This window comes from Puntigrus tetrazona, chromosome 14 (genome assembly GCF_018831695.1).
Source record: "Puntigrus tetrazona isolate hp1 chromosome 14, ASM1883169v1, whole genome shotgun sequence".
NCBI lineage: Eukaryota > Metazoa > Chordata > Actinopteri > Cypriniformes > Cyprinidae > Puntigrus > Puntigrus tetrazona.
In genome coordinates this window covers 20,272,640-20,297,479 of record NC_056712.1, presented here as the reverse complement: position 1 = coordinate 20,297,479, position 24,840 = coordinate 20,272,640, and the positions used below count along the sequence as shown (strand labels likewise).

The window sequence follows — 24,840 nt, the reverse complement described above, 5'->3', positions numbered from 1 at the left end:
TTCGCTGTAGAAAGGTAAATATGGCCACGTTTATGAACAAAAACTCACAGCCCAACATAAGCAGGTGCTGTACGTGGTACAGTGCTGTTCCATGCATATTTCAAATTCATGTCATTCCTTTCTGGGCAAATCCTTTCTATGCAAATGAGGCTCCTTATAAAATGAACGGTGACATACCTTGTCTGAAACACTGACACTGTGCTTTCAAAGAAAAGACGTGACGCTCTTAAAACAAACTGGATTTTATTTTTAAATGGATGTTTATGTATGTTTTCTAGTGATCATGGCAACCATAAAAAATTGTTTTGGGTTTTGTAAAGAGTCGATTCGTGAGGCTCAGTAGAGTGAATCAAATCATGAATTTCAGTTTTCCAGATCCAGTCGAGGTGTGAATCTGCACTGATTTTGTTGTCATATTTTCAGCAGGACCTAATTTACATAATTCCCTCAATAAATCATGTGCTAAAATAAGGCAAGCAAATAAACAAAATCCCATTCAGAATTCAGTGATGATCAGACAGACAAGTCATTTCATGCTTGGTTTCAACGCCTGTAACTGACATCTGATCTATTTTTGTCCATATGCATGCTCATACAGTTTTGTTTTCAATGTTGGGTGAAATTAGTTACTAGGTAGTACGTTTTTCCCTTGAACAAGTAAAGTAAACGATTATACTCATTCCTTTGTAATAACTTGTTGGTTATTAGCATGAACATTACTGGAATATTAGCTGCTTATTATCACTTAAAGAACATATTAATGTGTTATTCTGCAAGACCTTATTCTAAATCCTTAACCCTTACCGATTCTAAAACTACTTTACTAAGGGTATATTGAGGCAAAAGTCATAGCTAATTGTTAGCTAATAATGAGAATGGGCCCTAATCTAAAGTCCGGCCAGAATTAGAGAATTAAAAGAACTGTCTATCATTGTTTCATTCATTTTTTTGAGGTTGATATAAGATTTAGAAAGCAATTAGTTACATGTAAACAAATATTTTTTAGAAAAAGTCATTTGTACAGTAATCTAATTACTGTAACAGTTTGTGCCTCTTCAAATGACGATCACACCGAGTTGCAAGGAATTGATTTAATAATAACAGAGCAGTTAATAACATTACGTTAAGGTTGGGCAAACTAAACGGAACGAGCTAATTAATTCCGTTTTTAGAGTAACTAAAGTTGTATTGAAGCTGTACACATGTTGTTCCCCATAGTCCGAGAACTATTCTATTCTTTCCGCTGACATAAATATAAAGCTCATCATGAGGCGGCACAATAAACAGGAGTTAGTGTAATGTTGGTGATGATGGATGGAGAGTGTTAGGGGGCAGCTGTGAGGTCCAAAGACACTCACTTATTTATAGTGACTGGCTTGCAGCCAAACATGCCTGAACTGCTTTGCGTCCGACTCCGTTTGGACCCCCCATCAGTCCTAGCAGGTGCTTCCTTCATCTGCATTCCCATAGCTCGTTAAGACAGTCTCTTCATTCCTGATGGAAAGCACGGATTATCACCCGTTGGTCTGCACAGCATCGCTGAAGAATCAGCTAACAGCAGAACATGGCGAGCTTTGCACTTGTAATCCAGTCATGTAACAAGTGCAGAGTTTCATTGATTATTCCTTCTCAGCCTGGTTTTCTCAATGCATCTTATTCATGGTTGAATTGGTTTATCAAGAAGAGATTAGCTTTGTGAACCTGGAGGTTCTGGTGCCGTGTTCTGCAAATTAAACCGGTCGAGAGAAAGATCCAGTGACATGTTGAGTTTGAGTCCTGTCTGTGCCAAGACTACCAAATAAAAGCGGAAAAGGCCAAAATATGCCAGTCTGATCGATGGGATTTGGCGCGTTAACTTTTTTAATGACCTTTCAGATGAACCCTAGGCTTTTAGATTGGAATTGGCAATAAATAATTTTAATGTCAAGGTCATAAACATGTCTTTTTCATATGTGGCGTACGAGTCAATAATGAGCTGTGGACTTAATTTGGTACGAAAATGGCAATCAATAACTAGATAAAAAGAAAATGTCAAAAATTCTGGCAGTTAAATATTCTTTTGTGCTTGTCTTCAAAGACCTGCCTCCTCCTGCCACCAGAGAGAGACCGCCCGGATGTAAGACAGTGTTTGTGGGCGGTTTGCCAGAGAACGCCACAGAGCAGCTCATCGTGGAGGTGTTTGAACAGTGCGGGAGCATCATCGCCATCCGCAAGAGCAAGAAGAACTTCTGTCACATCCGCTTCGCTGAGGAGCACACGGTGGACAAGGCCCTCTTCCTGTCAGGTACGTCATGGAGAGGATTCCTGTCACACCAGCGGTTGCTCTGAATCACGATGCTTTTATTCAAATATGGACACGCCTATGGAAATGAAAATCGTGTGAAATATATAGGAGTGATTTATAATATAAACATGAACTTATGTAAATAATATGTCATATTTAAAATCTTTATTATGTACACACAAACATGCAGGTTGTGTAACTCGCATTTTGCCACACCTGCTAATGGACAATGACTTGAGAGAATTTAGCAGCCATAAATATCTTTATTGCCCACGGAACTGTATTTGCGTTATTTTGTTAAAAAATCCAGGTCGATCAAATTAGGGAACATAACAATTGCAATTTATTACAATAATTTTTTTTTTTTTTTGGTGTTGCTGTTTGTATGTTTAGAACAAATGTACAAATCAATGGAAACATAACTAAAATACTATTGAACTGTAAAGTATTCATTAATATTAATATTTCATAATAATACAAATATTATAGTGCAATAGCAGTACTAATATTTTTGCTTGCTTGTTCTTTATAATCTGTTCTCATAACAAAATACGAACAGTGTTTGCTGCATATTGCATTTTCATATGCACATAAAAGCGATGATTATCAAGTGTAGTGCAAGTGAAAATATCACAGTGCAGATTACATACTAAATAATTGCACTGCAGTCTTTGCCTTTTAATAACTACGCCAAACCATATCATTCCCCAGGCATGTTAAAATTCGTTAAAAAGCTAATGGGCTAAATATATACGACTAATATATATTTTTATGTTTTTATTTTAATTTGCATATACGATAGATATATTTTAATTGACATTAACAGCGGCTATCTTGTACATAGTAGATTACACTCTTAATATCTCCCAATGTCGTAAGCAAGAACACAAATAAGAGCACTACATCATTCCTAGCACTTATGTGCCACCCCATGCGATTTAGAATAATTTCACTTAACCTTTTATCGCTCGGAAATGAGGCCCGCGTGTCCACAAGTTCCCTCTCGACTTGATGGATTGATGCAGAATTAATTAGCAGGGCGGGGCTTGCGCACATCACTCTGCAGACGCTGGCTGTCGAGAGTCCCTGACAGAAGAGGTCAACGAGAAGACATGCGCCGACACCTAGCAATAAATTTCTGCCCTTGCACGCTGCATATCAATCACCGGCCACATGAGCTGCTTCTCTATCCAGTCACATCTTAAATCAGTCTTTGTATGCAAATATTAGGATGTCCAAACTTAAAGTGCCGGTCTCTCCAATAATACCCTTTCCATTATTTATTCTTCTCTGAGTGTCGCTCTCTCAGTGGAGAGGGGCGAGATTGGAGCGCAGCCTCATATATTATGTGGCCTCGTGACGGAGCTCTGCAGGCCTTTCCATAAATAATGGTGCTCATTTCTAACGTGAACACATTGCGTAAAATATTTAACAGCGTCTCGGGGCTGTAAAGCAGTGATAGAGGGGCGGAAGCACAGCGTGAAGCTCTTTCTCTCGTTTCTGTTGACACGGCCGCGTGTGAATATACATTCTCCTTAAAAACACTTCAGCCTCTCTGTAACGTACTCGCAGCGTCACATGACTCATAACTCACCGGAGCCTCTTTCACGAACCGCTTGGCCATTTGTCAAGATGCTTTTCCGAGCAATTTTCTTTTTTATGTTGAAATATATAAACCTTAATACAAAATCACTTTCTTTTTTCAGCCCTATCACAAGCCCGATTATTCTCATACATCACGGCTTGTCTGTGCCGCTCGGCTTTTGGTTTCAGTTTCCTAACTTTTGAGGCCATATGCATTTTGCACAAATGAAATAAACATGCGTGGTTTGGCCTTGGTCTGTCAGCAAGCACATGTTGGAGAGTTTGTGGGTGTCTCTTTGTCACGGGTCACTTCATGAATCAGTGGTAATATGTTGTTTTTTCTCGTGGCATTTTTCTGATTTGTTAAAGCTAAATGTTTTTTTTTTCCTGCTGCTCTCATTTTCTTTCCTTGCTCTCTACTTTTTCTGTACTTAATTTTTCTTCTTCCCTTCCTTTCCCTTTCATTTTTTCAATTTCCTGTTCTTTTCTTTTTCCCTTTTCCTGTTTCCGTCTTTTACTCCGCTTTTATTTCCATCTTTTTTTCTTTTTTTTTTACTTTTTTCCCTTTCCCTTGCTCTTCCTCTTTCTTTTCTTGTTTCCTTAACTTTTTCCTTTTCTGTCAATCTATGTCCCTTCTTGTCCTCTTCTTCACTCCTTTTTTATTCTTTATCTTATTTCCCATTTCTCTTTCCTTTTTTTTCCTTTGATCGGCTCACCTTTCCTCTTCCTCTTCCTTTCATTTTCACCTGATTTTCTCTTTATTTTCTGTCTTTCATTGTTTTTTCTGTACTCACCTTCCGATTTTTTTCTTCTTTCTCTCTTTTCTTGTCCATTCCTTTAATCCACTTCCCTCTTTTTCACCTTTCCCATTTCCTTTGTGCCATTTCCTCTTCCTGTGTTTTTGTTTTTTCTGTAATTTCCTCCCCTTTTCCTTTCTTCCTATTCCGTTCTTTATTCCATTTCCATTCTCATCTTATTTTATTTCAATTTTTTTCTTATTTCCTGTTGTCCTATTTTTTTTCCTTTCCTTTCCTTTCCTCTCCTCTCCTCCCATTTCCTTTATTGCTTTACTCTGCTTCCTCTTCCATTTCCACTTTCTTTTTCTTACCTTACTTTCTGTTGCTTTTCCATCCCTTTTCCTATGCCATTGTCCTTTTCCATTTCCATTTCCCTGTCCTGTAGGTTATAGGATCAGGCTGGGATCGAGCACAGATAAGAAGGACACAGGCCGGCTGCATGTAGATTTCGCTCAGGCTCGAGATGACCTGTACGAGTGGGAGTGCAGACAGCGGATGCTGGCACGGGAAGAGAGACACCGGCGGAGGATAGAAGAGGACCGCCTGCGGCCCCCCTCGCCGCCCCCCATCGTTCATTTCTCCGAGCACGAGTGCAGCCAGTTAGGAGAAAAGCTCAAAGGTGGGACACGTGACGCGTTATTCCTCTGTTGTTTTTGTCACTCACACGTCTGTTATATCTTGTTGGCTGGATGCATCTGACAGCTATTTGTCTGAGTTTGACGTTCCATGCGGTTTAATAGAATCCATCTGTTTAACGACTACATCTCAAATCTCTGAGAGAGAAAGTCTATTGCATAGAAACTTTCGAGTTGAAATCGGTTGAAATTGGCCATGTGTAGTGGTTTAGTTTGCAGTGTTTACAGGTAACAGATGAAGATATCGCATGCTGTTTGCTGAGGAAATGTCTCAACAGCATCCTTATATCTGCTAGATTTGTCTGTATAATTAATATTGGGCAAATTTGACAGTTATTTTTGAATCTGTTAGTTATGACTTATTGAGTCTGAATCAGATGAATGAGCAGCTAAATCAGTTTATTGATGGAGAGGGATTTCATATTAATGACACACTGATGCAGTCTTAAAGGGGTTGATGGATTAATCATTTAAATGATTTGACAGCATCTTTTGATTGTCCGTAGTTAGGACTTCTAAAAATAAATGAAAGCTTTCTCAGTCAGACACGTGTTTGTGTGCTTTACAGGATTACTGTGACAAGAATACAAAACAAGTATGTTTGTCTTTATTTTATTTTGCTTTTAAAACTCCAGTCATCTTCGATGTACAGTCAGTAATACCTTTGCAACAGTCCTTCATCTGTTGTGCAGTTAAAGCCAAACAGCTCAGCAAATCCCTGCCAAACTGTTCTTTTAGTTGATTTTGGGGTTTTTTTGTGGATTTTAAACAAACACAACAACGTAAAAAAAATTGATTTCTGGAATAGACTCCCTGTGGCATTCATTACAGTGATTTTCGGTTTTCTGTTTCTCATCTCATTCCCAGCCCAAAGTCACAAGCCAAAGCTTTGTAGTTTTCGAGCAATCGGCTCGACTGTTTTCCACACACAAACACCTGCGTGTCTTAGGACTTCACAAACAACTGAATCATTTTAAGTAATATTACCCCTTTGAAAAAAAAAGCAATTAGTGATATCCATGAGCTATGATTGACAAGGTTGCATGCTGTTGTTGTTTGTTCCTGTTCTCTTGTCCTCTCCAAAATGTCCTCTACTTCGCTAGTATGCATTCGCTGTCGTTTTTGGCCCAATAAACAAGTCCTGCTAATAAGTTTTGACACTAGAAGGTCCCAGATGAGAAGTGTTCCTCTCCAACATTGTACTCAGCTCTCATCCCACCATCTGTTTCTCCCCCACCGTTTTTCCTTTCTCCACTCAGACGACTCTAAATTTGCCGAGGCAGTGCGTGTCCTGCTGACCTGGGTGGAACGAGGGGAGGTAAACCGCAGAAACGCCAACAACTTCTATTCAATGATCCAGTCCTCCAACAGCCACATTCGCCGGCTGATGAACGAGAAGGCCGCCCATGAGAAGGAGATGGAGGAGGCCAAGGAGAAGTTCAAAAACGCCCTTGCTGGGATTTTAGTACAATGTGAGTGTTTCTTACAGCTGTTGCTTCCGTTTCAAAACATAGTAAGCTTACCCAGACAGCATTTTTGGGCATCGTCTGCATTTTCAGCTCACTAGGCTTGGAGAGATGTTAAATTGCCGATGATAAATTTACTGTTTACAACCAAAAAAAACGTCGCTTTGGGTTCTTTAGGCACTCTGCATAAATGATTTTCAGACTGAACAGGAAATGACTAAAAATGCTGTTTGAGGGATTGAAACGTTGATTGAAAATATTGGATTTTTGGCCTTCTGCTGATTTCCATCATTATTGGAGGTGGATTTTACATGAATTATGATAGCTCACAAATCACGGCTCTGATGTAATAAGACCCAATTGACCCAATCGCAGCTGGTGGCAGTAGATTTGCATTTCTCTGAGGCATTGCGCAAACCCTAAAATGATTTCACTGATATCACCGTTCAGAGCAAATATAAGAGCGCTGACTAATACTGAGGTTTTAGGCCAGATTTCACACGTGTTTGTGTTCATTGTACTTTTATATGACACAATTCACATTTAGAACTTGCTCTATGTATGAGAATGCGTGATAAATGTTTGGAGACGGTAAGAGTTTTTAAATGTTTTTGAGGGAAGTCTCAATGTTGCATTTATTTGCAAACAAAACTGTATTTTGTGTCGTTTCATTGAAGCTGAATTTTCAGCATCATTACTCCAGCCTTCGCATAATCCTCCAGAAATCATTCTAATATGCAAAATTACTGCTCAAGAAGCATTACTGATTATTAGCAATATTTTAAACCAACAATTGAGTAGAAAAGCTTTTATTTGATGAGAATCTTTTGTGACATTATAAATGTTTAATGCCTTCTTGACGATTTCTGGCCCAAAACATTTAACATTTTTTAATAGTAGTGTACATTTCTTCATTATAAACCATAGGTCTAACTTTATAATAACTTTCATTACACTTAGCGAGCATTATTACATTTAAGATATTTTAACCTGGCATTAAAACGCAGCACCAGGACTGAAAGCTTGTTGTCTGAAGAGCCCAGAAGTGCCTGTTCTGTGACATCACCGCAGCTTCATCTATACTATCAGACACAAAAGGAAGCATTGGGTAAATGGGTGCTGTCAGCTACCGCATGATTACACTTCACTTTCTGCCGTCGTGATAGTACGCCCAACGCAGCAGTGCTTTGTACCTGATTGATCCAATGCCCAGAGAAATGGAACTACCACTCACACACTCACACGTATAGTTTCCTTGATGCATGGCAGTGTGCGTTTGATTCAAGTATATAGGGGGCATATAGAAAGAGTGTTTCATTAAAATGCAACTATAAAAGAAACGAAACAAAAATGAATACGGACCTATTGAAAGGTCAAGGCAGAGAAAATCTTGCCTTGAAAATTAGAGGTTTTCAAAAAGGACAAAAGTTAGTGTATTTGAATATCATTCACATGCATTTGTTGGTGAAAGTTTAATTAAATGTACCAGCGTGGCGTGTATTTACTGAAGTACCAGCAGGAGGTATTCATTAGAAAGCTACACTTCTGAATGCAACGGCGGAGGTTGTTGTACCGTCTCTAAGAAAATCTGCCCAACTTTTGACCTCAAAAGCAGTTTGCACTCTGCCGTCAGTTACACTGCAGCTTTTCCCCGACCTGGTTTTATAGTGTACACGCTTTGATCTGAAATCAGTGCGGACCAAAGGTAAGTTCTCCAGAGGCTTCTTCCACTTTGAGCTGAATGCAGAAGAAGGTAGAGTATGTGAAGCACATTAGCGCACAGCTCCAGACCTGTCATCTGTAACCTGTCGGGCATGTCTACACCAGCAAGACCCCCAGTCTGTGATTTGGTTTAGCTGCTTATTCTCTGGACAGCACACCTGATGACCCCTCATAGGTTAAAAGTAAGTAACCCCAAACACTAGAATGTCATGTCTAGCTCGACTGATTGCTCACCTAACCTTGACTTAAACTGGTAGGGAATCAGATGCACTTCTGATGACATGCCGCTCAGTAACACACATGCATAGGCTTTTAACTATTCCTTAACCCTTTGTGTGAAACCTGTATGATGCATTATGTATAACGCACAGTTCCTTTTAATGCACGAGGAGGAAGACGCCGGGAGACTGGAGTAATGAAGCTGAAAATTCAGCGTTGATCACAGAAATAAATTACATTTTACAATATATATATATTTTTACCATTTTTAAATAAAATGTTTACTGTGTTTTTGATTAAATAAATGCAGCTTTGGTAGGCGGAAGTTAATTATTTCTCTTTTGAACGGTAGTGTATCTTTGGAAATGACAAAATTGTCTAAAACTGGATATAGGTATGGGCGAACCACAAAAACCTGTTTGGAAATGTAACAATATTCCATTTATAGTTCCTTTTTAAAGAAATATATCATGAATAATTCATTGAATTATTCATTATGTTTTATGTCTGTGCTATAAAAAAGATAAAAGTAGTGAACAATAAAAAAAAAAAAAAGAAGAAGAAAAAACATGACTTCTACGCTGCACAAAAATCTGCAGGTGGCTATGTTCCAAATGTTTTTAGAAAGAAATGGCGGAGAATAAACAAATGTTAAAGTTCACACCACACTTAGTCATAGTCTTAGTCATATAGGCTTTGCAGACTTGCCAGAAATATCCTTCATCTTCGTGTTTGTTGAATAATCAGTCAAACTTTAAGTAATGTTATTCGGTAGAAAACCTAATTTGAGTCCTTTCTTGCAAGGTATTCATATATTATCATACTTTTGCTAATGCTTCATACTCTTGAAAGTGTTATATCTGTGGTTAAAGTATTTGAAAGAACGTGCATTAAAAGGCATTATGAATTATACTGCATCACTATACAGGCTTTCTATAAAGTTTTCCTCCTCCTATACTGACTTTCCTGCTGTTATTATCGATACGATTGGAATTCCTGGTTCATTGGCATGACTTGATTGATGTCATACAGTAACTTGATCTAATTTGAATGTCATGGTAAGTTTCACAGCCATACACCACTGTCTGTCAGCGTGTTATACCGTACACTGTAGTCGCATCCATCCCGATGTCATATAGAGATGAAGTTTCACAAACACAAGCAGACATAAACATATTCACCAATACCTCTCTTCTTTAGTGACAGGTGGAAATCCAAGGGTGTTTTATTGTTTTGAAGAGACAAAGCATCACCTTCCCAGAGATACAGACTTCATCTGCCAGAATATGTCTTTTCTGTTTGTTTTCTTGTTTGTGTTCTCTCTTATATGCATTTCCTTCTGAAGCCTGTCAGGTTATTCTAATGGGTTTAGGAAATGGTGACAGCACTGATTTGCCACCAAGCCCGCTCGAGCTGTCAGTCAGAGTTATCTTCTATCAGGAAAACTTGCTACAGATGTTTCGTCAGAAAGGTCACGTCACCTTAGAAGCACCTTCTAGTAGCTTCCCCTGGCATTTAGCAGCGTCCAGCCTTTTATCTGCAAGCAGCAGACAGCAACCTTTGATACAAACCAAGTATCTGGCACTCTAGTAATGTCTGGTCTGTGGTGATGGCAAACACGTGCGGCGGAACAGTCGCTCACGCAGAGGAGAGAAAGCGTTGTGACAGTCGAGCATCTGTCTTATCTGAGCACAGACAGAACACGCAGCAAAATAAAGAATGAATTGCAGGCTTGCTGGGGTTGCAGCCCTGCGGGGGGATCGAGCAGCAGGTTGTCGCAGTGGCAGGTGGGACGCGGTGACAGGGGAATTCTGGGTAAGACTATTTCAGCTTAAGACGCTGGATTCCGGCTGAGGCGGCAGACGGGTGCTGTCACCAGCCAAATCTGCGCTTGCCCCATCTAATGGATGTTTTGTAGTAAAAGTGTTAATGTTTCTGTAAACAACTTCACGGAAACCGCTCTCATGTTATTACACCAACACATGGGAGACGACAGCTTAATATTTTTACATAATGATTGATATTATAAAACTGTAGTGTAGTTTATACAAATAAATTCACTGAATTATCACTTTGTTTCACGGATACATATTCGAGCAGAAAAGCCCAAAAACTTTTTTTGCATTCTGTCGTTATACTATCTTAATAATCAGAAATTCTCTTTGGATAGGCAGGAGTAAATATACAGATAGGCAGTATCAACTGATGCTGAATAATAATAATAATTAGCCTCATCACTGATATTGCAGCAATAATTCAGATACTGACAGAGGCTAGAGCGGTGCATTGCGAGTACAGTATGTCATGGCTAAGCCGCAGAGAAAGCTGCTAGTAATGTTGGGACCATGAGTTCTTTTGTTCCAGGGAATGCTTGAACTCAAAAAACGGAAATGTGTGCCATGAAAACAACATAAGTCACTTTAGATAAAAGCATAAATGTAAATGCACATTACAGTGACATAGCCCAGTGCTCTGGGGGGTGATCGAGTTATCTTCAAACGTCTGTGCCATTAAATCAACATGCTGAGCAAAACTGCTTTCAGACTGCTGCCTTGCCATGACGGTTAAAACCTGACTGTAGAGAGGCCCATAACGAGGGCTGGCCTTGAGGCAGCGTGGAGAAGCAACACGCACCTGCGTTGCATTATAAACTTGTGAATGCAGTCAGACACAATTCATAATGATGCATGAAATCGAGCTCGCGCGGCTCGAGGCTGTTGTTTTGGCCTAAATCAGACACAAGTTTGACTATTGCTGCAGAATGTTCATTTGTGAATAGTGAGCATGCCAAACTCAAACGAGTGACACTTGGCACGGTACATCAGACGCTAACACTGCACACTTACACACACGTACACAATCTCAGCGGTGCATACACTCGGGCACATGCTCTCCCTCCTGGCTCTGCCATTGATCTCTTCCATCAAATTAAAGGATGCTGAAGTCACTATCGATCGGGCCTCTCTCACTCTTGAGCATGCCGTTGCTGCAGACAGATGTGTTTGGCAGCCTTCCTGACTCCCCAGGGTTTATTAACCCCTTCTCACTGAGAGAGAATCTGCATAGGGCACTTTATACCATCAGTAATGATGTCATGCATCCATCAAGCGGCAGGCACCGTATGTTTTTGCCTGTCAGTCTTGCAGTTACATCACTTAGGCTGATGGATGCTTTGATGTCATTTACCAGACACTTTTTTTGGCCCATGATGCATTGCAAATGCAGAATCTCTCTGAAATATGATATGATAGTCTCAAATGATCTAGTCATGACCGTAACTTAAAGACTTTACTAAAAACAAATTAAATAGTCTTGAAGTTCACATTAGTATTTTGTTAGGTTAAGAGCAATACATTGTAATAGACCACTAAATAGATGCATCACAATAACAAATTAGATGCTAAAGCACTCCAATCATAGCATGTTTTCAAAAGAAATCTCTTATCCTAAATGCATTTATGGAATTGAAATACAATAAGAACAATAATATTGTGAAATGTTATTTAAAATAGCTGATATATTTTAAAAGATAATTTATTCCTTTGATCAAAGCAGAATTTTCAGCATCGTTGCTTTAGTTTTCAGTGTCAAATGATCCGACAGAAAATATTCTAATATGCTGATTTGCTGCTCAAGAAAAATGTCAAAATTTTGAAGAAATAATATATGTTTTGTCTTATCATTCAGCATCCTTTCTCTACAAAGGATACGTGTGGTGCTGCCTTACGTTTAGGCCACAGGAATGAGCATAATTATGCCGCCTACTTTTTCGGTTCCGCTTTCATGTCATTAGCGCACCGATGTTACCTCAAAACACTGTCTAGGTTGGCAGATTGCTAGTTTTGGGAGCAGAGTTTATGTCAGAGATGTCAGAGCAGCACATTCTATTAGCAGCTGTGATTCTCAGCAGCTGTTCCCCTTTCGTCCTGCGCCTTCCTCCTGTCGTACATTCTCACAGGAAATTACTGCCATGTATCTCCAACATCCAAAGCACTCACGCCCCCAAAAACGGTTGATTGACTGCCACGTCTCTTAATTCTGAACGGATGACTATTTTTGGAAGGTTTGCTTTAATGAGTTTACATAAGTGAGACGTCCTCCCTAATCTATACACACCGAAGTAATGAGCCAAGCCTGTCATAGATGAAACATTCATCTCATTAGGCTTCCACTTGATGTACTCTTAAAATACAGGAGATGCTTTGACTATCCGGCCCGCAGAGTCGATAAAGGTGAGAGGTGTGTTGTGGTAATTGAGAAAGAAGAAACATGAGAAGGAACAGTTGATTTCAGGTAACGCTAGGGAATTCATTATTCTGCTGTTTAATCTTCCCAAGAGAGTCTACAAATCTGCCATTATTGACTCACCCACATGTCATTTGAATTCCAAAGGTTTTCTTTCTTCCATACGCCACAAAATGAGATGTTAAGCAGAATGTTCCAGCTGCTGTTTTGCTACATGCTACAACAATTCATAGCTTCCACAGAAGTTAAAGGAATAGTCAATCCCAAAATGAAAATTGTCATCATTTACTCCTTTCCATTTTGTTCCAAACGAGTTGTAGAGAATTAAAGTTTTAGAGAAGGAAAATCATGTTGCTTAGACCCCAATGTTCTTCACAATATATTTTGTGCTCTACAGAAGAAAGTAAGTCATACCGAGGGTGAGTAAATGATGACAGAGTATTCATTTTCGGGTGAACTCTCCCTTTAACATGATTTTAATTTTTTTTTTTTTTTCAGAAGAGACAGAAATGTGATCTTATTCAGATCTCATCCCTGCAGATACACCAGTCACCCCAGCTCAGTGTTTATGCTGTATAGGGTGGGGGGTAGGGGAAAACAACATCACTTCCTTCCAACCTGACACAAATTTTTTCACTCCTCTGCACCTTCCCAATCGCCCCTCTCTCTCTTTCTTTCTTTGGACGCCCATACTGGCCCCTGCATCCCCTGCCACAGTTGAGCAGATTGTGTCTGTATTCCACGCTGCTTCCAAACAAAAGGCATGGGACCATTTCTCCAAAGCCCAACGCAAGAACCTGGACATGTGGCGAAAGCAAGCGGAGGTTAGTGTTTTCATTTCTTCAAGTGAATGTGTTCATGCTTCACATCTTTGGAATTAAATTTGCAGTATGTTACTGTCAGATTTTACTCTCTCCCATTTCCCCTTCCCTGCAAGCTCCCCATGTGTACTTGAACTATCCCAAAGTCCATTTATTTTCTTTTGAGTTGAATGATAGTTTAATTGCTCAGCTCTCTCTGGTAGTGAAATGTGACCCGACACTGACCCTGAGATTACAGCGGTTCACAACCAGCAGGTAACATTGAGTCTTTTTTTTTTGATAGAAACCGTAAAAATGCCAGTTTTCCAAATCAATGGTACTCCAAAGTGCCCTCAAAGATCAGTAAAAGAGAAATTTTCTCTATTAGTGGAAGCTGGAGACACTGTAAGCTAATTAATGAATCCACATTTTTGTTGTTGAAGTGTTTTTTTCCCCGTCTCTTTCCTCTGTTTTCTGTGGTCATTAGGTAAGTTTTAAGACATCTCTCTGATTATTAGTGCACAAAGACCCAATCTGGTGTCTAATTAGCACTTTAATACCCATTGCTGGCAACATTAAAACACTATTTTACATGGATCAGAGGGTTGATATTGTTTACATCTAATAAAACTGAGAACTCCTGCTCAGCAAATGATGAGTGTGAAATCAACCGAGGACTGGACTTTGCATGTGTCATAAAAACAAATTCCTAGTAGTTTACAGTAATTAATTCTCATGGCTTTAGAGTCAACATGAATTTTTATCTACTGAGCATGATTCATCAAAGAAAAAAAAACGAAGCAAGATACATCTAGTGGGTAAACTAGACCTTCAGCCTCCTTAAAGTGGGTGTTGGAGAAGGGTAGTAATCTACAATCAACAACACACTGGCATACAGGTCTTTTTCTTTTTGTATGCTACGGCTACCTTTAATGGTTTAATCAATTCACAAGCTGAAGCCCTATCCTTCCTTCTTTTTTTTTAAATTAAGTTTTGTTTTTCCACTATGACTGGGTTGTAAATGTTCACTTTGAAGCCTTTGGAACAATGCAGGTACTGTAAATGCCGAAAGAGTCTCCTCACTGTTGAAGGTAGGTGTTTAAAATGAGTTGCACCATGTCCTGTATAATTCTTTATAGATTTTATCTCATAGTTGTACTTAATTATCTTTCATTCATTCCCAATAAACTCCTTAAATTCAGTTGATCTTAAATCTAGTCATCACAAATGGTCGTTTCTATCAGAAGTACATCCATTTTCAGCCCCTTGTGAAGCACATTAAGACAAAGCACTGTTACTGCCAGTTAGTGCTTTTGTTAACTTCGTGAACTAAGTGAGTCCTTGATTGACTGCCTTATTCTAAAGTTTAATTGACATTTTATTCGATTTGTCTCCGAAATGAAACAGTTACATATAGAGTTCTTTTAGCACTTTCCCCGTTCTTCATCTCTGAAAGGAGCTTATTAATGCTGCAGTAATTGCGTCCTTATTGAGCGCTCTCTTTTATTGAGTTCCTCTCTTTTCGTCTCTTTAATTTCTCCCATCAGATGACAAGAAAGGGTATGCAACAACCCTAATAACCCTTGATCATTTCAAGAAGTATATGTAGTCCTCAGTTGCTGTTTTCATCCTCCAATTCCCCCATATGCCCTTTACTCTGACCACTTGACATAAGTCGAATATGTTTAGCCTCAGATATGAGCAGCTTCTCATTCCCAGGTTGGCATTGTGCTTGCAGCTTCACTGTGGCTATGACAGGAAGCTCTCAATGCTGTCACAGCCTCATTTGAGAAGAAGAGAGGCCTCTCTCACCTTTTACATTATGTATTGAGAAGAGCTGACCTCAAAACTGTTGGAATCCCTCTAGTATGACAATGCTAGGCTCGAGGGATATGCCACACTTTCACAAGCCTTTGAACCTGACACTCGAAATGTTTATGTTGTAATAGGGCCCATTAGTGCAATTTAAACATCCTCTGCTCTAGGTGGAGGTTGCTTCACTCCTGAATCCGGTTAGTTGTATCTGGGGCAGGTGACAGTAAGTGATAGGTAATAGATGACACGTTATTAAACTATGTTTACTTTGCTTCTCACCCTCGGAGCTGTTTGGACCCTTGCTGCGCTTCTCTCATAAATGTGACGGTAAGATGGCGGCTTCGGATGAGTTGTTGACCCAGAGCTACATTCAGGCTTAGCGGAATTTAGAGGATTTTCATCCTCATTTCCTTGAGCTCCCCTGCAAGTTTCCCCAGCTATTTCTTGCATAAACAAAGCTTCAGTAAGTGCTGGTTCTGACACAGAAATGTCCAGTCAGTATTGGCGGGCTTTCCTCGCTTCAGGCTGATTGTTATTCCAAGCAGATGGTTATTTGCAGTTGCCTAGACTACCTGAATTCAATCGCAACCCATTTATACTGTGGCCAGCTAGCCGTCCTGTGTTAAAGATTGGAGAAAAGTGTAAAGCGGGGAAGCTAGTTGCCTTCCTGTGGTAGCCCCATATCATCTATCCCTCCCCTTATTGGCCAGATGGGCCTGTTTGCTTTTGTGCTACCTGCTCGACCTCTGTAATTCTCAGTGAGATCATGTGTTGCTGTGCTAGACAGATGGTAATGTTTATGCCGGGCCTTTTGTTTGTTGTCAGAGAGTAAGTCTCTCTCTCCCTGTGGCGGTCATGTTGTGTCTTTGCACAGCCTTATCCGTTTGCTGTGAGCATGCCTCATTAGGCATAGAGCTCCCCGATCAGGAGCACCCACAGGGCAGCGCCCATGCCTAGACATCTGCTTCATCTGCCCCTGCCCGGCCCTGCCGATCTGTGGTGGCTGTGAAATCACTTCCTGCAACGTTTAAGCCCCACTGGCAGCCATTATAGCACATTCAGAGTCCCTGTGCAATGTTTGACTGCATGCATAGACAAGGTCGGGCAACATCAGATGTCTCGCTGCATTGATACCACTAGAGCAGCTCCGCCTGCTTTCATGGCACTTGACGAGTCAAATCTCTATTTTACAATCTGATCGAATGGCTTATTACATTTGCGGCTCATATATTTCATGTGTTAATCAAAGTGCGAGAGATCATCTGGCAGCAGTTGGGATTATAGACTCTCTTCCTCTCATTCACAGGAGATCAGAAACATCCACAACGAAGAGCTGATGGGTATTCGGAGAGAGGAGGAAATGGAGATGTCGGATGACGACATGGAGGATGCCCTGGAAAGCAAGGATTCAGATGATTCAGGTATCCACTATTCCTGATTGACAGTCTGTAAGCAAAAGATAAAATTTTTTCTTAAAGCAAAAAGAAAAAGGCTCATTGTCTTAATGAGGTTTCTGTGCACCAACCGCATATAAATTGAATCCACTGGTGATTTGTCAGTTTTATGAGGAACCTTTTCAGATCGCACAGTGCTAATACATTTGCAGATAGCCAGCTAATTTTCACAGTATAAATGAAGCGCAAAAAAAAGAATTGAGCTTCGTGGAAAGCTCTAACTCTTTAAAGGCCCACTGATATATATCTGGATTCTGACTATGTAACTGCCACTTTTCACCAACTTTTTTCAATAAACGTTCTTTTAGGAACTAATGAAGCTCATATAATCTCCTTCCCTGTGAGATCTCAAAGTGGTTTTGAATCATTTTGTTTCAAAAAACAATTTAGACATACATTATTGTATGTGGCTTTTCTCCCCCCCGCACTGTAAACAGTCCTGGGAATTGTATGGAATCTAAGCATGCTGTTTTCAACAAAATTTCATAACATTTCATACTTTTGACTTTGAGTAATTTATTATTACTGTATTATACAAATGTATTTATTCTGTTGGTTCTCTGATTGATTGATTGATTGATTGTTACAAGCTGGAATCAAACTTGCACGACTCAACTATGGCCATGGCTGCAACACCAGCATGTTATTTAGGCGATCTTACATTCTCATGCGAGCAAATTACATAAAATCTGTCTGTCTGCAGCCAATTCAATCATGGGGTAAAAGTGTAATTTTTGTATTACTATTTTCACAACCCTCTGTGGATTTCTGAATGTGGTGCTACCGGGCTGAGCATTAGCCTGCCAGCTGCTCTTTCAGTTCATGTCAGGTTGCTTGTCAAAAAAGAAAAATGCTGTTAGAGAACCTGTTATATAGCTGCTCAGGACAGAGAATCATGGGATAGCACAAAATGATCACTGTGGGATTGTCTTTCTTGGCATCTTGAGACCACTTAGCACACCTTCTTTACAGTCAATTTAAGGCGAGACCCTCGTTGTCTTCACATATGTGCCACTCAACTCATGAAATTTGAATACAACTATTAGAGATTCTCCAGTGTAACAGAGAGTCTGTCATTAGTATGAAAATATATGCAAATGTAATCACACGTTTACCAGGTTTGATTCACAAGTCTTCTCATCTGCGACCTTAGTTATTAGAAAACCATGATAACAATCACTGTCAGTGGGTTGTCAGATATCTGGAAGGATGTCACTGGATAGAAAGGGCAGGAGATCCACATGGTTAATGAAGGAGGTAATTCAACACCCACCACGTTTATGAAAACAAATATTTCAGACCTGCCAGTGAGATGTGAGTTAAAGCCATATTAACTAGGCAGATTCACCTCTATCTTCACTGAAGCCCAACATGTTTGCTTTTATTTTTCCCCAGAGTTAATCAATGATAACGGGCAAGTGTCCTCTGGCAATAGCTATAGTACAGTGTGCAAACGGTAGCTGCCTTCTTTACTGTCAGCACCCCTGGGCAGCACAGGTCGATAGAGTTGCCTGCCATGTTGCGGAAGGTGAACCTGGACGACTCTGAGGGCAGCAGCTTGATGAGACGAATCAATAAAAGCCGCTTGCTTTCCTTCGCTTTCTGTCTGTGTCTCTATATCTCTCTCGCTCTTGTTCTCCATCTCTCTATTTCTTTCCCCTCTGATTCACACTGAACATGCTTACAGACAAAGCACAGAATTGGTAACATGGCAGCTACCTTCATAAAAGGATGCGTTCTAGCATCCCTTGTGAATTGCTATTCCATTGTGCTCGGTCTAGCACAACAGAATAGCCATTCTGCCAACTTCAGGGGTCTCAAGAAACACATTTTTTCAAAGATGAGGTACCTTTACCAGCAAGTGGCATAGTAAAACTGTTGCACTTTTGTCGTAAGATGGGTTTAACTGAAAAGTTAAAAAAAATTACTCGTCATACTCAACGCTGTGGATTCCAAGTCACGTTTACAAAACTTTGGTGAAATTTTGCAGTCCATAAAAGGTCAGTGTCTATTGTCAATAATGTAGCGATAAATAACCTTTTTGGTACCAACATGACTAGCTTGAACCTGTTGAGAAAATGCATACAGTTTTTTTTTGTGTTTTTTTTTTGCACTACCATGGACTGCTTTATCAATATGCATGAAATGCAAGTATATTTATAATCAGTAGCATCATCCCGATTTGTGCACTTAAAATACCCGATACCAAGTGTGGAATGTAGGACTATTCATGCACTGACTTGTTGCAGAGGGGAAGGGACTATCCGACTCTGATGCTGAGTGAAAATAACCCTATGTAATTCGTACACTACAAGGTTGAGTGCATAGTGTAGAGTGCACCATTTGGGATGCAGCTCATGTCCACCATCTTGTATTGATGGTTGGATTCTGGGATTGTCTTCTTCATATTCCTTTTGAATTTGACCAAAAAGAGGTACCTCAATACCGTTGCTGCCTACATTGTTGGCCGCTTAAAATGCAGTCTAGGTAGGCAGCTCGCTAGCTTTCGGAGTAGAGCTGAGATAGGTAATAATGTGTTTCCCTGCAGACTTTCGACGGTGTTCATAGCTGAACCTGGCTTTCCTTATCTTCTACCCACATCAGTCAGACGCTCATCCTCTCCCTCTTCAGAGCCGCATAAGCAAAGATCCTTCATCAGCCTCGCGATCAGACGCCCAGCTGTTCCCCCCCGCTCCCTTCCCAATCTGAGAGGGACACGCTTCTCGGCATAATCCCGTTATCTCCTCCCGCTCGACGCGGAGCAGAGGTGGCGTCTCTGATCATCAGCTTGTTAAGAGACGGCTGAATGACGGAATGTCTCGGTGTGAAGAACCCTTTTGCGTCCGTTTTAATTACAGTCGTTTGATAACAATGCCCATGGTACATTAAGTCAAGCATTAAGTAATACACTTTCTCTCCATTTAATCCTCTCTAATTAGCCTCTGAAAGCAAAGCGAACGCAGCAGTGGTACTGAGGGTCCTTTCATCTCGGTCCATCGGCAGAATTCTCTGAGCAGCTTTTGAGGAACACTGTTTTCTTCTTTCATTTTACCCGTTCCAGGCCTCAGCTCTACCACCCCGTGACTTATAACTCCGCACACGACTCTTAATATGCGCCTCTTCTCTTTCTGTTCCGTTATTGGTTTTCACCCCTGCCTCCTTCGCTCGTGTGTCTCTGTCTGCTTATTTCCCTTTCCTGTCACCAATGCAATTGTCATTTTTCATATCTCTCCTACTCCCTCTCTCTCTCTGTGGTCTCCCAGGGCCGCTGGCTCAGGTGGAGGCTCTGAAAGAAGAGAACGACAGTCTGCGGTGTCAGCTGGATGCCTACAGGAATGAGGTGGAGCTTTTGAAACAGGAGCAGGGTAAAGCTCAGCCCCAGCGCAGCGAGGAGGACGCCACCCGCCAGCAGCAGCTCAGCTTCCTGCAGCAGGCTCTGCAGGGCATGCAGAAGGTAAAGGCACACACAGTCAACACATACGGCGTACAGCACGAAATCGTTTCCAGTAAAACTGCCTTAAAATCTTTCAAATAAGGGAAATTTTGCTGTTATTATTATTATTATTATTTGATATTATGAACAATTCATCTGTTCATTCGTAATTTGTTTTTCTTAAAAGAAATTGACCTTGTAGTTATTCTAATTAAAAATAAATAACATTTTCCAGTGGCAGACTTTTAATTTTGCCTCTTTCTTGTCAGCTGCTGCTTTTTTTTCCCTTTTTTTTATTAAATATGGTAACACTTTACAATACAATGTCATTCTTTAACATGAGTTAATGGATTAAAATAACACATGCATTGCATCATTTATTAATCTTTGTTCATTTTAGTTCAGAAAAATATAGTCCCTCAATGTTAATTCACAGTGCATTAACTAATGCAAAAATGATTTTAATAATGCCTTAGTAAATGTTGAATGTAACATTAACTAATATTAATATATGCTGTAGAGGTATTGTTCAGTCTTAGTTTGTTAACTAGTAAAACCTACCGTAAAGTGTAAAAAGTGTCACTTATTATTAGTACAATTTTAAAGCTTAATTTTATTCCTTTAGTCAGTGCTGAATTTCCAGTGTCAAATGATCCTTCAGAAATCATTTTAATATGCTGGTTTGGTTCTCAATTAATAAATTACAATTGGTGCTCAATTATTAATAATTGTTCCTATTATTGTCATTAATATTTTGATGCTTAATTTTCTGTGGAAACCTTGATGCAGTTTTTTTTTTTCAGGATTAATTGGAAATAAATCTTTTGTAACAATGAAATGTTTAATTTCTGTCCTTGCTAAATAAAAGTATGAATTTATTTTTGGTTTTAAAAGAAAGTTTTACTTCAAACATTTGAATGGTATCCACAAAATATTAACTGATAATGTTAAAAATGCAGCAAATCAGAATCATTTTTGATGGATCCTTTGACATGTTGAACCTTTATATACACAGCGGATAAAATAAGTATTCTTATGCTGTGGAAGATTTTTATCAATCAAAATGTAATCAAGCATAATCAATGTGAATATGATCATATATATATAATATATGAATAAATTATTCCACTATTAGTCATGTATTTAACTGTGTGTGCTCAAATATGATGAGCTGCCATTAAGAGAAAACATGATATGATATGATGAGACCTCGTTGTGTTCCTCTTATGAGACGATAAAGATTGGGGCCAAAAGTTAATAAGCAATAGTGGCCTGAATAATATGTTTTGTTCATGAAACCAATGTAAGAGTTTGCAAAGATTCTCTGCATAGTCTTTCAGCTTCGTTATCTAGGATAATAAAATCCTGAAGACAGGGTGATCTTGTCTTGGGGGGATTTTCTTGTCCTGAAGCTACCACAATACATTTAAAAATGATAAAATAGCCTACATTACAAACAAAACTCCAAATATTATAATGCATTTTTACTTTGGATACATTACTGCATTGTACAAGTCCAGAGGCCTTATTTAAAATTCTTCTTCATTTTCGGCTGCTAGTATACACTTTTACACCCTACTTAGACATAGTTTTTGTTTTACACCTAAATTTAGGTTGTTTAGATATTCTCGCTGGAAAATGACCAAAAATAAAGAAAAAGAGAATGTTTTCTCGCGACGTTGAACTCCGTGCAGAGCTGCTGGAGGTTTTTGAAGACACGGGCGGATGCTTGTCAGTGGTTTGGCGCAAAAAGATCTGTGCCAGTAACCAAAAAGTTGTCGTTTCAAAAGCAGCATGGGGTGATCCGCCAGCCGTCACTCATCTGTGTTTTTACGCTCTCACACACCTACTGTTTCCTCGCTCGCTGAATGCAGCCTTGTTACGCGTGAGAGTTTAACCGCAGGGAGTCCTGAACACAAACACCTCATTTCTACAGATCATCCAGGTCATCAATCACACACACACACACACGCACGCAATAATAAACACGAGATGTTGAACATGTGGAATGGAAATTTCATCTGGCCTCATGGGCACAAACTGTAGACGTCTCCCACCCATCAAGCACTTTCATAACGCTATTATCAAGCGTTATTTTATCTTCTCTTGAAGACTGCCGCTATTTTTAGCCATCTGTCCTCCGTTCTCCATTGTTCTTCACCGCTCAGAGTGACCTAGAGATCTGAGGGTGATTTTCAGCTACATTTATTTTCCCAAACCGTGCATTTGCACAATACAGATTCACATGGGCAGGGTTAAATCTGTCTATTTTTGTACCTCACTTTCCTGTAGCTATCAATAGAGCGTCCTCCTGTAAGCCCAGCGTATGCAGATGTTCCACACGGCTTTGACCTTGTCATGTGAGCGTCATTAAGCCATGAAGGACACCTGCTCTGAGAGGGGGTTTGTCTCACTTTGAAGGTGCGTGATCTCCTCTAATGAGCCCTAATGGGCTTCTGCATATTGAACGTTGCTGTGGCAGGAGAGGAACTCACTCCACGGGTCACATATGAGCCGCACGCCGAGCGATTTGTTCGAGTTGGTGTTCACTGATCTCCAGCGAGCGTGTGAAGACGGCATGTTATTCTGTCACATGAAGTGAACAGCGCAGACCGTTTCTCCGAGTTGAATCACTCGGCAGTGGCACGCGAGGCTGTGGAGACGCTCTCGCTCCTGCACTCAGAGCGTGTTAAACTCACCCTCGCTCTGATTTATTCATGAGGAGCAGGCCATGAAGGCAAACAAAAAGGTTACATCACCACAGTTTATGTAGCTCAGATCGCTCCTGGCCTCTGAATGCTGAGCAGGATCGGTAATGAGAAGTCAGAGCAGTAGCTTCTGATTTATTAGGCTTGTCAACAAATTAGCATGCTTAGAAACATGGCATGAAAAATGTGTTACATAACGCGTTACCTAAATTGCGTTACGTCTTTCCTTAAATGTCTATTCTCTCATTTGAAAAAGAAAAAGACGACAAAACATTGCACTCAAGAAAATTACATTTTGTTCCGTAAACCACTGTTGCTGACCAATGCTACATTTATTGGGATCAAAATACAGTAAAAAGTTATATACTTTGATAAGAATTCATAATAATGGTGTATAATATATATATATATATATATATATATATATATATATATATATATATATATATATATATATATATATATAGACACACATAGTAATTCTATACTAACAGTTAATGATAATAAACTAATAAATGATAATAAAATATGATAATAAATTATGATTAATGATAATAAAATAGTAAGTTAATTTTTTTTTTTTTACTTTACTGTCTCTTATATTTGATTATATTTTATTATTTGTATAACGTGTAATTATAATTTTATTTGTTTTATTTTATTTATTTTTTGCCTTTTCTGTCCTCCAGCCGAAAACTACAAGGCCAAAAGTAATAGCACACTTATTCTTAATATGCTGAACAGTTTGAGGTATTATTCCCATCTGTGGCTGTTTGACATGTTTTAACAACAATAATAATACATAACATATATATATATATATATATATATATATATATATATATATATATATATATATATATATATTATTTCATGTCTGAAGCATTATTATGCTGACAGAGATGTGCATATACAAATCAATTTACATATATTCAGTGGGAACACACTCCTCCGCTGAGACTGGCAGCACAGAGCCTGTGTGTGTGTGTGTGTGTATCCAGCTTTGGATTTAATCAGTCCCTCACCTGAGCCGCTACAGACATACAAACAACCTCAAGGCACAAAATCTATTTACTCGTCTCAGAGTGAAACGCACACCATCCAAATATTTTTCCTCCCGTTTCTGAATGTCACTGGCACGGCACCTCTGGAGGTCGGGGAACAGCTGTCGTATCAGCTGCATACTGTTCAAATGTCTTTATGAGCTAGAGGTAATCAAATAAAGCCACATTCAACACAGTCATAACACCTCAGATTGAATTATCTGATAGCAAGACGTCTCAAACCCCGGTGAGCCGTCCAAAAACTGCATATTTGGGTATGGAAGGCTTTCTAGGTCAAGGACGTCTACATAATACCTGCCGCTATCTATCCATTAGCGTCCCCATTCATCTCAATAGAAGTTAGCACAGCACCTCTGGAAGTGCTTAAAATCATATTAATCGCATATTAATTTGTACAAACCACATCTTTTTCATCCACACTGAAATGGTGTTTTTGTCTGTTGATATGTATAGATATATATATATATATCTACTGGTGTGGTTACGTCTACTATTTACTTAATATTATTGCTTAAGATAAATGCTATCTTCACTTTACATTTCTGCAACGACGACAGAATACTTACATTTTCAAATATATCTGGATCATATCAAAAATATTTGGATGTGGATAA

At 39.4% G+C, this 24,840-nt stretch overlaps 1 protein-coding gene across 5 annotated transcripts in view; it reads left to right on the top strand.

Moving 5' to 3' along the window:
- enox2 (ecto-NOX disulfide-thiol exchanger 2) overlaps nucleotides 1-24,840 on the top strand; it is a 385,733-nt gene that overhangs the window by 143,681 nt on the left and 217,212 nt on the right. For all 5 annotated transcript variants that reach the window (XR_006252544.1, XM_043257503.1, XM_043257500.1 and 2 more), the window contains 6 exons: nucleotides 2,078-2,284; nucleotides 5,051-5,284; nucleotides 6,560-6,772; nucleotides 13,670-13,776; nucleotides 16,874-16,988; nucleotides 20,285-20,475. Coding sequence is in view for 4 of the 5 variants with exons in the window: in XM_043257503.1 (XP_043113438.1) it covers nucleotides 2,078-2,284; nucleotides 5,051-5,284; nucleotides 6,560-6,772; nucleotides 13,670-13,776; nucleotides 16,874-16,988; nucleotides 20,285-20,475 (1,067 nt within the window). In the remaining variant the exon portion in view is untranslated. The remainder of the gene's footprint in view (nucleotides 1-2,077; nucleotides 2,285-5,050; nucleotides 5,285-6,559; nucleotides 6,773-13,669; nucleotides 13,777-16,873; nucleotides 16,989-20,284; nucleotides 20,476-24,840) is intronic.